Source organism: Manacus candei, unplaced genomic scaffold (genome assembly GCF_025592945.1).
Source record: "Manacus candei isolate 608988 ecotype Guabito, Panama unplaced genomic scaffold, ASM2559294v1 h1tg000067l, whole genome shotgun sequence".
In the NCBI taxonomy this organism is placed as follows: Eukaryota; Metazoa; Chordata; class Aves; order Passeriformes; family Pipridae; genus Manacus; species Manacus candei.
In genome coordinates, this window is record NW_026138115.1 from 10,459,421 (window position 1) to 10,474,348 (window position 14,928).

General features: G+C 41.8%; 1 protein-coding gene across 12 annotated transcripts in view; it reads right to left on the reverse strand.

Moving 5' to 3' along the window:
- Positions 1-14,928, reverse strand: part of TTLL5 (tubulin tyrosine ligase like 5) — a 137,319-nt gene that overhangs the window by 12,689 nt on the left and 109,702 nt on the right. For 7 of the 12 annotated variants that reach the window (XM_051806737.1, XM_051806735.1, XM_051806739.1 and 4 more), the window contains 2 exons: positions 12,346-12,523; positions 4,821-5,041 (listed from right to left, as the gene is read on the reverse strand). In XM_051806737.1, the coding sequence (XP_051662697.1) occupies positions 4,821-5,041; positions 12,346-12,523 (399 nt within the window). Of the gene's footprint in view, positions 1-4,820; positions 5,042-12,345; positions 12,524-14,928 lie in introns of those variants that run through there. The other 5 variants (XR_007907607.1, XR_007907608.1, XR_007907609.1 and 2 more) reach the window with 4 other exon arrangements.

Here is a 14,928-nt window from a genome sequence, read left to right on the forward strand (position 1 = left end):
ATGTAAAGTCCCAGGGCAAGGGAGTCTTGTTCCTCTTTGTTGTTCTTGGACAAGGTATCCCTGCATGTGTATCTGTGTGTATGATCTGAGGCTAGCCAAGGGCTATGAGCTACAGGTCTAGTAAGCCCAGCTGTGTCAGGGTGTTAAATCAAGGCATGTCTCTCAGATGCACTGCTTTTGCTGCCAAAAATGTCTAAGGGTCAGGCAGCCTGATTAACCCAGCTACTCAGGAGCTGAAAAAACAAGCGTGCCGCAGTACAGCAGTAGCAAAAGGTAAAAAGGTTCCAGTAACAGTTACATGCTTGTTCTCCCGCTGCCTGTCCTCTTTTCAGTGGCACTCATTTTACATATGTGATGTACCTGGCTCACTTAAGACACTTCACGCATGCCTGTGAATGAGCACGCATGGGCAAGACAGGATATAAACCAGAACCATAGTATTTTACAGGGCTTACTCTGTGACCATCATCTACTTTTGGCACATTTGCTAGGCTTGGCCAGCCTGTCCTAGAAAAGCTGGCTACTGCTGTGTCCAGTTGCAATCAGGACTCTTCCCTGCCCTGGGATGGACTTCCTGAACCCTGGAGAAATGCATCTCCTCTACCCTATTTCTGTACTAGTTACAATATAGGAGAACTTTGGCTCTTCTACTGCTGGCACAGTGGAAAACAATTATACAAGGGAGAACAAGGCAGAAAGATTTTTGTGCTGTGGTGTTGGGACTTGAAGGGAATATTTGTTTCAAAAGGCTTCCTGAATAGAGTTATGAATGACATTTAGAGCGATGTTCAGCACAAGAAATTATGCCACGCTGATCAATATCCCCAACAGTTCGTGATGTTTCAGCCTACTGCTGATAAACTTGGTGACCTTCTTGGTCTCTCTTTCCCTGATAATATCTTGAACTATATGCTCCTTTTCTCTACCTAGCATTTCCTCTTTTTATATACAGTGGTATAAAATTGACAGATGAATTTTTATGACATCTTGTCTTTGACTAATAGTTCTGTTCACAGGTTCTTCAAAGCCTCACTCTACCTGATGCTGTCACAGTTAGAGAGCAGGTTTCTGAGAAGTTACTAGTGCAGAAATCTGTATTTACTATGACTTAGTCATTCTAAAAGCAGAAGGATTTTTTGTCTACCATCTGTACCAGTTCACTCTTGGTTTTGACAGTTGAGCTAATATATTTTTCTATTTTGCATGCTGTCATTAGTAATATGAAGATTCCATACATCAGATGCTGCTTCCAGGAACATCTGCTTCATTCCATGGCTTATGAATACTGTATCTATGATCTGTCCCAAAATGTTGCTCTCAGCTATCAGCAATCTCTTCACAGTTCACAGACCTGCCAATAGTAGTGGCAACTTGAGCAGTGGGGAAAGGTCACAGCCTGGCTCTTGGAAAGAAAGAAGAGCTTGTTGTGCTAGCTGTCCAAAAACTGTCTTTCTACTTGTGATATGAGGACATTTAATCAAAACTATGGAGCCCCATGAGACCATTTTATGGGACTGCATTTCAGCATAGAGCTGCATATTTAAACCATTTCTCCCAGTTAGTCCTTTTTCTGCACCTTAATATGGGCCCCAGTTTTCCACTCTGTTAGTTTAAGCAAGGAGTCTGCTTTGGACACAATCCATTATAAAGTCCACCTACCACCTTTTACAAGTTGAGAGACTAAGAAAACAAGAGAGGCCAGGAACTGAAAAGACAAGATGGAATTGTCTGGCTGTTCCATTACTTTTTTCCTTTATGTTTCAACCAGGGAAGTGTCCAAGTTACTAGATAGTTTTTGAATTAGTCAGTAATGTTCATCTTTAGCATCTCCTTCTGTTTATAGTTGCGTCTTCTTATTTCTTCCTCTTCTGGAAGCCATGTGTGCTGGCTGGGAGAGAATTGATAACGCATGCAAGGAGGAGATAGGTCAAAGAGACAAAGTTGATTTTAGTGTGTCTTCACAGTCCAGCCTCTGGAGAAATTCTACAAACAACTTTAAAAAGATGATCTTTATTAAGATGTTAAACAAAAGCCAGGCAATGCGAGAGCAGACACAAATAAGGTCTAACTTACTGAAATATATGGGGGGAAAAAAAGAGATGCGAGAGCTTTAACAATAGAATGGGATTAGTTTCAGTGAGTCTTGTGGAAATAATACATAGCACTAAGATCCTCTTTCAGGAAAGAGATCAGGAAAATAGCCAAGAATTATCAGGGGGTGAGAGAGGGCAGCAAATGAAAAGTGACCAGACAGACAAATGAAGCAGCCAAAAAGATGTTACGGAGAGGGATATTTGCTATGTCATAACCTAAGGATATGGCAGTCCCACACTGGAAAAGTACAATTCTGAGTGCCACAATGCAAGCACTCTGATAAACTGAAGAAAATACAGTACATTTAAGACAACTAAGGACTTGGCAGGTAGAACTACTATCTGAGGTGAACAAAACCTCAACAAATCTAAGCAACATTAGGTTACTCCAAGAAGTAGAAGGATATTCAAAAGATGGAGAGTATTCATAAGGGAAAGTGTTCAGGGTGGTTCAGGAAGGAGGAACAAGGTACAACAGGATGAAACAAAGGAAAAATTCAGAGAGTACATCAGGAGAAACTAGCTGATAATAAGCTTGTCTAGATTCTTAAATAGGCTGTTATAGCACACAGTGGAGTTTCTACCACTGGACTTTTTTGAAAGTAGACTACACATGGTGTCCAAGAATACTTTGTACAAAATAATCAGGGACTGCAGAAAACAGGCTGGAGCACGCAAGACATCTTTTTCTTCTCTAATCTATAGTCCTTTGACACAGAGGTTTCTCTCCATTCACCCCCCCCAATGCATATCTGGTCTTTTCCTGACAACAATGAATGGATTAAACTAGCCTGAGACATAGCAGCTTTTAAACGATCAGCTGGAAATATATGCTGGAAATATAGCTGGGCGCTGCTGTATTCCATGTAAGTGAAAAAATGTTACTGCAAGATCCCATGAATGGCAAGAATGGGTTTGGAGCCTTGTGTTGGAGACTGAAAGGCAACTTGGAAAGTATTTCCGGAGTGGCTCCTTGCAGCCTTCGATACTTGGATTAGTTTTCTGAAATTCTGAAGGAATCTTTTGCTTTTTTTCTCCCTTCTGTGCATTTTTGGTGCTGAACTTTTTCCGGTTTTCCCACACTCCTGCCTGTCACAGAGCAGAAACCACAAAAATGCAGCAAAGTAAAGTCTGTCCAAGGAGCTGCAATTCCATCTCACAAGGATAAACATTTCCTCTGCCAAGAAGTGAGCACAGCACACCGGCATCTTCAAATACACATCCCAGCTGCCCAGCAGAGAAACCCACTGACATAGTCTGTCACCTGTACTAACATGAGCTACCCAACATAAAAGAAATCAGATAGCAAACCTACCAGCATATACCTGCCAGACCTGATGATCACATCATTTGCTGAGTTGACAAAGTTCATTAACGCCTTGTTTTCCTTTTAAATAGATTTGGGGGATTAATTCAGTGTGCTATCTCCTAAGATGGCAAGAGTACAGGCAGGAAATACAAGAACTTCCTCAAAGCAGTTCTGTTCAAGTTCCTTAAATATGCTTTGCCATTTCAAATTTGATCCACACACACTGACTGTGCCCTAGCATCTTCATAAGGTGTCTTTCATTAGTAATTTTTTACTAAGTAAAACTTCTCTCTTTAAACAGGAAGGGAACTGAGATTCAGGAAACCTCACAGGAACTTGCTCTGAAAGCTTTACAACTCTGCTGGCTGTAGAGTAAGTACAAGGGAGGAAGTTATGAATGCAATTTTTTAGAATGAAATAAGTCTGAGGATAGATGAGGAAGAATCTAATGAAGGACTTAGTCTAAAGCAATTCTGTCCTTTAAGGGGAGATAAACAAAGAATCGAGGAAGCTGAAAACCCAGAAGTCTTGCTCACATTTTCTCATAATGCACAAAAGAGAAGACACACAAAGAAATGGAAAGGAAGAAAACTTACAGTCAATTAGCAACATTTCATGGGGAATATTTTTGTTTGTTTTTAAAGATAACACATGCCAAATCCATCCATCTAACTTAGAATAGCAAGCACTATATAACTAAAAGCTTACTAAAAGTTAAAAGAAGGATTTCTACAGATAATGAGGAAAGCTATCATTACATCAGGCACAATATAAACACTTTAAATGAAATAAACACTTGTGCTTGAAGACCTAAGTCAAACATTGTATGTTACATTTATGGGAAAACTTGGTTCAAGGGTAGATTAGCTTGTTAAAGATATTGGACTGCTTTGTTATTTTGTTTTGCAGGTTTTTTTGGTACCCTCTTCTGATACACCAGATTCTAGCCCCCATCAAAGATTAAACATGGAGCAACTCAAGTGCCTAAACACAGATGTCTAGTACCACACTTCATACTCTAAAGCTATTTGAGACATCTGCATGAGACTGGCAGAGCCAACACAAGATCTACAGAAGACCTGTACTCTTCTGGAACAGCAGCTGGAGGTCAGCTGGAATAGCCCCAGGCATCTAGAATGTCACTAGCAACCTGTATTTAGGTTACTGAGTCCTACCCTGGAATCAGTCTGGAAGTTCCTATGTTCTTACGTTTGTATTACAGTTTTACCTTCCTTACCATTGTGAAATACAAAACTGCAACATAATGCACAAGGATTTCAGTACACACACCTCAAGAGAGATCTATCTCGGACAGCACAGCAGACATCAAAGTCAGATGGAGACAGGTTCTTCTCCGATATTTATTTTTGGGAAACCAGTGCCAACTCCCTATTGTGGATGGAAGAGATAAAACTTACTTGGAAATCCTCTGGGCTGCAGCCTTTCTGATCACTGCCTGTCTGTGGTTTGTTGGAGGCTTTGGAACCAGCTGAGGAGGTGTACTCTGGGATGGCATCACTTTGTGCAAACTGGCTGCCTTTTGGATACTACAAGTGGCACTTGATGTCTTGTGGGCATCAGAGCCAGCTGGCATAGACATATGGCTGGTGCTGGATTGTGAGTAGTTGGCAAAGAGAGCCTGGGTAAAAAAACAAAACAAAACAAAACATAGTAATTGGTGATTACCTCTGTGAACATTGCTGAGAATGCTGATGGAGGTGGGTGACGTTTTTGTGGGGGATAACATCTGTCTGGTGAAGGCATGGGACTCTCCCAGGGCTCCAGTGAGAGTCCCATGCCTAAAAAGAAGAGTTAAGTGGTCAAATCAGTAAAGTAGTTTTTAGAGCTGAATTTTACGCTTTTAGAAGCTGGGACTACCTTCTAGGAAGGCAGACAACCTCATTACTGCCACAGAATTATATTATTCTGGATTAAAAAACATGAGGTCCAATCCTCAATCTAACCTTGCAGTGGGCTTCCACCCACAAAGAAGTAGAGCTTTCATTGTGTTGACTGACTTTCTGCATTTATCTTGCTAACTTACTCTTTATGTGGGACTGAGATACAATTCTAGGAAAGAAAAAGGTTATAGGGTAGATGTTACAATGTCAGTTATTTGGTCTAACCCTATACTTCGAACAACAGAAAGGCTCTAGAGTACTTTCTTCTGAAAAAGGGACTTTAGGTCCACTTCTGACAAAAAAAGAAATCTCCAGTAATATCAGGGGACAAAAAATATTTCTATTCTATAGCACATGGGAGAGTAATGTTGGAGATTTGACACAGGGAACAAAAGAACTTGTATGTTATGACACACTGGAGAACTGAGCTGTGGACTGGCAAAGCAGGGAGTGGAGAATGTTTCCCTACGGCATCTCTGCAGACTGCTAAACTCTCTTCAGAAAGGAGCAACCTGCTGGGAGTTCTGCCTTGTCTTTCCTCGAAGTCAGTCAGATTCCCAGCACAGAGGCAATACCATAACCTTGTAGTTTGGCAGCTAGAGGTCAGCGATAGGAGATGAGGGGAATAGCTGAGCCCTGGCCAGTTACCTCAGTGTGACCCTGGGAGCAGTGCCCTTCACTGAGTTTGTGCTCAGTTTCTTCTCTGGTGGAAAATACACAAAGCCACAGCGAGTGGGCTCCAGGCTCCAGCGAAAACCACAGTCTGAGAGTTGGCTGAGTCTCAGCACACAGACAGGAAAAGCCCCTCTCCCCCGCAATTCTCTGGCAAATGGCAGGGCAGTGGAGTGTGGGAAGGCGTTTCTGACAGGCAGAGCTCTAGGGAGAAAAGGAAGTGCAGAAGCCAAAACAGGCCTGTTTCCTAACTAGAGCTCACTGACAAGATGCCCTTGGGCTCAACCTTCCTTAACCTCTCCCTTCCCTGAAGCTCTACCTTGACTGCAGCTTTCAGATTTCGAATTAAGTAGCTAGTACAAGTGCAGAAGTCTGGAAAATAGCAGTCACACCCCACTTCCCCCCAGCAAAATAAACTAAAATGGAACTTGGTTTACTCTTGCATCTCAGAGCCTGACACATCATGAGGTTGGGATGGAAACCCTCAAGTCACTGCTCCCACTTCTTCCTCAGGGGTGACATCTCACTGTGCTGTTTGGTATTATGCATCTTCCCTGTAAGTTCTTTTTCTTTAACATTATTAAAATCACTAAGATCCTGGAGTCAACAAAGTATACAGTCATAACCCCTTCCCTGCATTAATATGCAGTGGTAAGGAGATCCATGACTCTGAAGAAGTAGCAAGCATGGATGCTCTAACAAAGTCTGATCAGCAAAAGCTGGGCTCAAATCTGCCTTAAGAAAGGTCATGGATGTTTTTCACGGGGTAACAGACTTCCAAAAAGGCCTTTGTCTCTACACTGTCCCGAGATTCTGGCTGTCTTCCAGACAAGGATAGGGAGACTGGAAGCTGACATGGACCATGGCTTCTGGATTCAGCTACAAAGTATACTGCCCTGCTGTGAACTCCATGGGGACAGGACAGGAAATCAGGAGAAGCTACTGTGCAAATAAAGAGGGCAGCTGGGGAGAGCAGAGCCTGGCCACATAAAGGAAGGGTTGGGAAGAGAATTCAGCACATCCAAAAAATAGGAGACAAACCTCATTACTCAGGATTCTGAAGGCTAAGGGTCTAGGGAGAGCAGAAGCCTAGCCTAGCCTAGCCCTGACAGACGCAGTCCTGAAGCAGGCAGCACTCTACAGCTATTGCTGCTGCAAGTAAAATCTTTCAATCACACGTTGCAAGCTGGCAGATTTAACTTGATGTCACGGACACATTCACTACCCTAACAAGTTCTTAAGGCTGCAAATCTGAAAAATAGTAAGAAAGCTATGAGACTTTTTAGCTAAAAATCCTCTAAAGCATTAGTAAGTTAATTCTCTTGCAGAATTCATCGGGGAGGTAGGACAGCATTAACCCTGTCTTGCCCATGAAGAATGTTAGCACTGACAGAGAAAGTGCTTTTCCCTAACCCACAGACTGAGTAATATGAAAAGCTAGGTTGAAATGTTTGAAAAGCTGTGAAAAGATTTTAACTTCCAATACCATATTTGCCTCATTAGACCACACCTCTCCTTGCTTCCACATCTACACATGGATACCATACACAAAGTGTTAGCTGTACAAAAAAGAGTAGTTTCTAATTAGAAAATCTCAACATGTAGAGCTTGTCAGTAAGGAAGATGCACATCTAGGAGTATTAGCCAGCAACAGCTAAGCTTGGGCTGTTAGTGATTAAAAGCAGAAAGGTACTGTAGTACTTTGAAGAAAAGCAGATATATTAATGATCTTCAAAAACAGAAAGAATGTTCCTGGCACTTACTATTCCTGTATCTAACACCCATCCCTAGTGCAATAATGGAGCAAATGTTGCAAGCAAAAACATGTTCATTGTGTGACCAGAGGAGGTAATGAAGCCCATTTCCTGAGAATCTTCTTACAGTATCTAATACAAAGCATACCCCAAATTATGCCTCCCTTCATGGGTCTGGGCCATTCTTGTGTTGATTTTGTGCTGTCTAATTAGGAATGGTCTCATGCTGCAGCCTTTGCCTTAATGGGAACAGTAGTTTAATCCCCTTCCCAGATATACAGTTCTTTATTTTAATGAAATTTGTATGAAACATAGCTTTGAGATTTCTATCCCATAGTCATTCACTTTCAATTGGATCAGCAAGTCTGAAAAAGACAAGACTCAGCAGTGTATGAGAACTGACAGACAGATGCTAACACACACGTACTGCATAAAGATACATGCAGCTAGTTCCAAATCACTGGTGCTGGAAACTGAGATGTTTATAAGCAATAAACAATAACAAGGATTTAAGTTAAAAAAAGAAAAGTAAAGTAAACCCAACAAAATAAACCCCACCACTTTTAGAAAAGCAATTGTGTTTCAGATAACATTGCAAAAATACAGAGAATTAATAGGCTTGAAGACCTTTCCAGTCATACAAATGGTTTAGTGAAAATTCTTTTGAATACATATTAATGCATTCAGTTAAATCAGTTTGAATGGAACAATCAGTGGAATTGAAAATTCACAGAGTGACAATAAAGAACAGACTTGAAATGTACTATTAACTACCATTCTGCTAAACTGCAGTAAGAGGAGCATCTTGGGGTCATTAGGAAATTTAAAGAAGAGCAAACTCAAGGTATGCATAGACTGTCCTGATGCATGTCCTCCTTAGTAAATTCTTCAGAGCAAGGATAAAATACACTAAAATCAATTGACTTGGTGCCTTCTCCTTTCTCTCTCTCGGTACTGATAGCTCTCTGGGGCAAGGATTGGCCTATATCATTGTATTGGAAAGACAGTTAATACATCTGGGCATTACCATAATTCTAATAATAGTGACAGGATCAGAAACATGGAGACAAAATTTCAGCTAGTATAAATCAGCACAGACTACTGCTTTTAGGATGGTTGTTCTGTTTTACTTAGACTGAGACTTTGACTCATCAGCATCACAAGACTCAAACAGGAAAAATGGCAGTTAGCACATTTAGTGGGAAAACAATCTGAGGGAGAAAGCTGCAAAACAAGAATGAACATGAAATTAGGGAAAGAGATACTGCAAATCTGACAGCAGTTCAATATATAACAGCTTAGAAAACCCTTTCATGATGTTTAAGGCAGCATTCAAAGAAGCCCTGTGTCTTCAAATAGGAATAATGTAGTTCTAGGAATACTAGGAATATTACTCTGAGTACTCAACATTCCCAGTCAGATCTAAATAAACTCTAAGGATTTCAGAAGAGAGTCACAAACATCGAAAGAAAAAAATTTGCTGAACTCCACAAAACGAGGAATATTTCAGAGAACATACTATTTTTAAATGACAGAGTAGAATTATTTAAGATTAACTTAGCCCAATGTTCTACAGCATAAAATCTACTTAAACTTCTCATTGAAAATGTAGTCACATAACTGCCCACACAACTGACTAACATGATTCATGTCTTGTTTAGCATAAGCCTTTTTGATGTAAGAAGGACTGATGGGGATCATTCCACCATATGATTGTACTTTTCTTGTTTTAATTTAGCTTTTTTCCCATGTGAAATGTTTGGCATAAAATTCTAAACCCAGTAGATGCTAGGCTAAGCAGACAGAACATAGCCACACAGAAAAAGGAAACTCCCTCACAGCTAATGGCATCCTTCCAGTACAGGAAACAATTAGAGAGTAAACAATGAGGGTGTATTAACTGTCTTGCCAACTGCAGTGGTGATACTAACATCTAGGTCATAACATGTCACATGAAGTCTCCTTTAAACATTAAAAATACTGCTATAAGCCTGTTTTTCTTGTCTTTTGGTTTGATTTTGTAATTCTTTTTTCTTGATTTTATTGATATCCAATTTAAGCTTCTTGTCTTCACGTTCACTCTTCCCCTTTCTATTTTCTTCTCTTTTCTCAGATGTCTACTGTCTCTGTTCCTGGTCCATGTCACTCTACCTATTTGTCAGATTCTCATCTGGTCAGTTTGGTGTTTTTCTTTTTGTCCAGTGAATGAAGTACCTATTCTGTCATCAAAGGTCTATTTCAACCGTACTACACTGTATGAACTAACTTCCCCATACAATGAGTGAAAACTGTTGGTTGTTATTCCTCTTCTTCCACCTACACAGTATCTGCTACTCTGCAAATTGTTAAATGCCTGGAGAAATCATCATCATTCTTAAGTGTCTGGAAAGTGGTCAACCAAGAGTGGGTGCTGGAACAAAGAAGTACACAACAAGCCTTCATGATAAGATACATCCACTGTATGGTAGATGGGGCTATTTGTGTTACACAAATACTTGACTAGAAAAGCCTGTGCTTTCCAATGCATCCATCTCACCTCCAGCATATTGAATTGGTTAATGTACAAGAGGAAGCATTTGCCTGTATTATTAATCATGGTGCTTCTGTTATTTGTTCATATATATATATATATATATATATATATATATATATATATATACAGTCATACATATGACTAGTCCCTTTGTCACAGACAGAAGGAAAGAATGGCATCTAGTCATGTTGCATGGTCATGTCACACTCAGGGTGTGCCTCGAGATACATTAATTAATAGATGTACTTCAGCGACTGACAAATGGCTATCTTGCCTTCTAACCATAACAAGAACTTCAACAATCAGATGAAACAGGCTCGGAGATACCTTGGATGCATTTCCCAAAGCAGAGATCATGACACTCTTTCAAGTGACAGGCCTTTCCAGCTTGGGGGATATATTTCTTCTGTTGAGAGGAGGCTGATGAACTTGAATACAGCAGGCAAGACAACAAGAATGAAGTAGATCTCAATACATGGGAAGGAACAGAAAGGAAACAGCAGACAATGGGAGGTAGGTAGCTCAGGTGACACTGACTAGGAAATGTGTAAAGCCATGCAGCCTAGGATAAGCTACATCAACTGTGGCTAAAAAGAGAGGACAAATGAGGGCCAGCATGAATGGTGGGGCAGAAGTCAAAGCAGTCTGAGTGGGAAGATGTAGGGTAGGGAACACATAAGCAACAGAAAAGAGAAGGCAGTTCTTAGAAAAGCCAAGTCAAAGGACTGAAATCTGAGAACTTAAGTCAACAAAGTAAAAGGTCAGTGATAGGAAGATAGAGAGGGTGCAGGTGACAGATGAAGATGAGGATAGTGCCGTGACTGGAAGGGGCATCAGAGGATCAATGCAACTGTGACTGGAAGAGGAGGGCTGGCTGGCTGGCTCCATACAATGTCAACTGGGAGAGGAAGCGTCCAAGAGACAATCATTTTATCAAGATGTGGTTTTCCTGACAGAAAGTCTGAAAGCCCCCAAGTTCAGCAAATACCTTTTTTCATTAATGGCAAATTCAGTGCAGCCTGAGCCCTTGAGCATGGCAATGGCCTCTCCAAACTGCTTGGCTCTGAAGGAGAGGGGAGGGAGAAAGGAGGGGGACGTTGTGGGTGTAAGAGGAGGTTTAACAAAGAATTACTTTAACAGAAACTCCTGAGTAATGGTTCTGCCCTGGCCAAGAATAACATCAGCTCAATGTCAGCAATTAGAAGAGGGCTCAGCCAGGTCCCATGGCCAGCTCCAGCCTCTTCACAGGCACAAGTCATTTTACAGCCCTTTCCTGAGCTCATGAGGAGCCACAAGTGCCCACCCATGGATTAAGATGAAAGGAAGACCTCCTGCTTGAAGGAGGAACAAGAAGATTGTAGGTGAGGAAAGCTGAGGTGGAAACTGCATGGCTAAGTAAGGGCCTTAAAAGAAGGAGTGCAAGGGGCAAAAGCAGAAGGGCCTGTCCTTCAAGATGCTCCCAGAAAAGGATGAGGGCAATTTGCCTATAACCTTTCTCAAAGACCATGACTAATGACTCACCAGCTTCACAGGAGGGAGGGTGGGTGTTTGGACCTCCATGTGTTAACTCTGTTCACAGGAGTCCAGTCATACCAGACGGCCCAGAAACCAGCTCCTTACTAAGGGAGACCAAACTCTTTTGAGTGAAGGTTTGTTCACCCAAAGACTTCCTTCACTTTAGCAGGGAAGCCTTTTGGACATCACTGAGAATATATCTCTCTCTCCATAATAACAAAGTAAGGTAACAAGTGTATCAATGAAGTCACTGTAACCTTGGAAGATTCCACAGGAAGGATGGAAATGCTGTTCAAAACACAGTGGTCCACCTCTGGCATCTAGGTGTCATCCAGAACATCATTAATACAAGCTCTTAAGATGTTAATGCAATTGAAGAAGCTATTGGGAACTACAGCATCAAAATGCTATTAAAATCACTGCAGGTAATATTAATTTCTTTGAAACACACTTTAAAAACTACTTTCTTCACGAAAGTTGTGCCACATGTACTGTCTCTGGGTTTGTTCTGCATATCTAAGACTCAGTCAGCACTGCTACATCCCAGGCAGGATTTTTTCTTAGTTACCTGTTGCCGTGCTTGGTTTTGCTCTAACAATTGTCGTGATTGAAGTTTCTGCTGCTGAAGTTGCTGCACAGCAAAATGAAGCTGATAGTTGGGATGTGCCAGTGGACTCTCTGTCACCCTGTTGTAGACACTGTTCTCCATCTCTCCATCACAGGCAAAATGATGGTTCTCTGGAGCCCTGAGAAAAGAAGAGCCATCATGTTTTCACCACTCTCCATATAAGGACTCCCGCCTATAAGGCACTGCTGCTTCAAAAAATCCCTTAATACTTAGCCAGCTATGAATTTGCAGTAAGTGGCTTTAGCAAGCATAACACCTGCTAGAGGTGCCATGTGCCAAGTGCAGTCTTGCTAAACACTTTAATGAATTCCAGTCTGGGACTATTTTACAGGACATTCTCTTGAAGAGAACCAAGAAAAAGAGAGTAAGAACTCTAAACTGGAGCATTTCTGTGGCTGATTAGCATTGATGAGAGGCAGAGTTGCAGCAGGAAAAGAGCTAAGGATTCCCATCACTAATGAGACCATTATTTATTTGGATTTGTAGATATTTTAATATACTAACACAAGGCTTACACTAAGCACACACATGCTGCAGTGAGAGTGGAATAGAAGAAAGACACACAGTACAATATCCACAGAGGATAAATGACTGGCTGAGTGAGGTTGCAACTAGGACACATACTGACTCCATACAGTTACAATTCAAAAGACGTGGGATGAGTTAAGATAGGTTCATTTCTTTCATCATCAGACTAATGCAAGCCTTTCCTGGAGGACAAAAGGTCTCCTGCAAAGAGACAGGAGCTCTTACAACCCAGGCTTACACAGTGGGAGTTCAGCTGTGGCCTGCAACATGATAAATACCAAAAGGAGCTCACTGGCTTGCTTTGAAGTTTGTAAGCCTTGGTGAGAAGGCAGCAGCAACACACAAGGCCGAGGGGCTTTGCAGAGAGCAGGTGGCCGACTGACAGGACCACAAGGTGTCCTGTAGAGGCTACAATGGCCCAGCAACTCACACATTCTGTGCTCACAAGACAGGATGCCATATGACCTACTGAATCCTGACACTCTGGCTAATAAAACCCTCAATCCTCAATGCCTGAGCTTCCCAAATTTCTGTTATCTCTGTCATTCATCTCTCAGCCACTCCTTCCAAGTATTTCCTTTGGATTCTCAGGGCAGACTTCACTTATATTTCCTATCCTCATCATAAATAACTAGGATGTAAAAGATAATTGGTGTCTTTTATGCCACAATTTGGAGTGTAGGTCATGGTTTTGGCAAGGAAGTTAACTGCAATCTCTTTGCTTCAGGATCCTATTAAAACTTACAACCTACATTCTGTGAACATGTCACAGTTTCCCTTGAATCTGTTGCTCCTTCTTCCACAAATTTTTTCATCACTGCAAACCCTTAAAATATTCAGAAGAATGTTTCAAACAAGACCAGAGACAACTGCCAGCCCTATTTACTCTTCCTCAAAAATAACCTTTCAAAGTAAACTGAGGACAAGGACTCCAAACACTAAAGGGTCACTCTCCATACTCAGCTCCTCAGCAACAGAAGAGTATGATAATTCAGGAGAAAAGGAGTTCAGCAGCATCTTCCCCTTCCACCTTCTGGACCTCCCCCCTGCTTAGAGCACCACTACTACTTTTGCTCTTACGGGCCATGAGCTGTAGGTAGCTTTCTCTAGACTTACCTGTTCAAGGGATCCCACCTATGTTTCTTCATTCCTTTGCTTGCACTGTACCCCAGTGCAGCACTGGATAAGTGACTCTTGCTCCCTGCTACCTTTTGCTAGAAGATTCTCAGTCTTTCAGTTCTTTTCCTTTCACCAGTACTTGGAAAACTGACAACTGTAATGTTGCTGACAGTACCAAGGACTTGAAACCCAAGGTCTGAAGCTGGCTTTGTGGTTAACCTTGGAAGAGCTGCTTCCCTCTTCTGAACCCGCCTCCCTCTCTTCTGCCCCAGTAACGAAGTCATGATCCTCTCTCTCCTACTGTGATTCTACCTGCAGTTGCTCAGCTCTGGATCCATGGGATGTGTGTGTGGTGCTGGCGCCCCAACACTGTTGCCTACTAGGCACAGGATGCCACAAAATGCACAACTTTAAAGGAGGACAGGACAAGGAACAAAGAATCTTTGAAATGATCCCCAGCTCTCTCCTCCCCAATCCCACAAGCTCACCTGCTGGGTTATCAGCAGGTTGCTGTCACCTGGACTCATCCCAAGGGTCATATCTGCTCCTTCAACTGCATAGATACAGACTCCACCATCCACCCTGATGTTAAAGCTCATTGGACTTTACCCTTATGTGAAGCAGCTGGACACTCTGTTATCCTTCCAGTAAAGCCAGGTCACGCTGACAGGTGAAACGCACAAAGGACTGTGCTCAGACTGGGATGCAGTCTTTGGGAGATGGCTGGGGATTACTGCAGATCAGTCTTTGAAACAAACATTACACCAGATACAAAGCTGAAGAGCATTCAGGAGCCCCATCGAAGTCATGTTAGTGCTCAGTAAATGACCTGATTAATTCCTCATCAGAACTTATGAGAGATTATGATCTTCAATA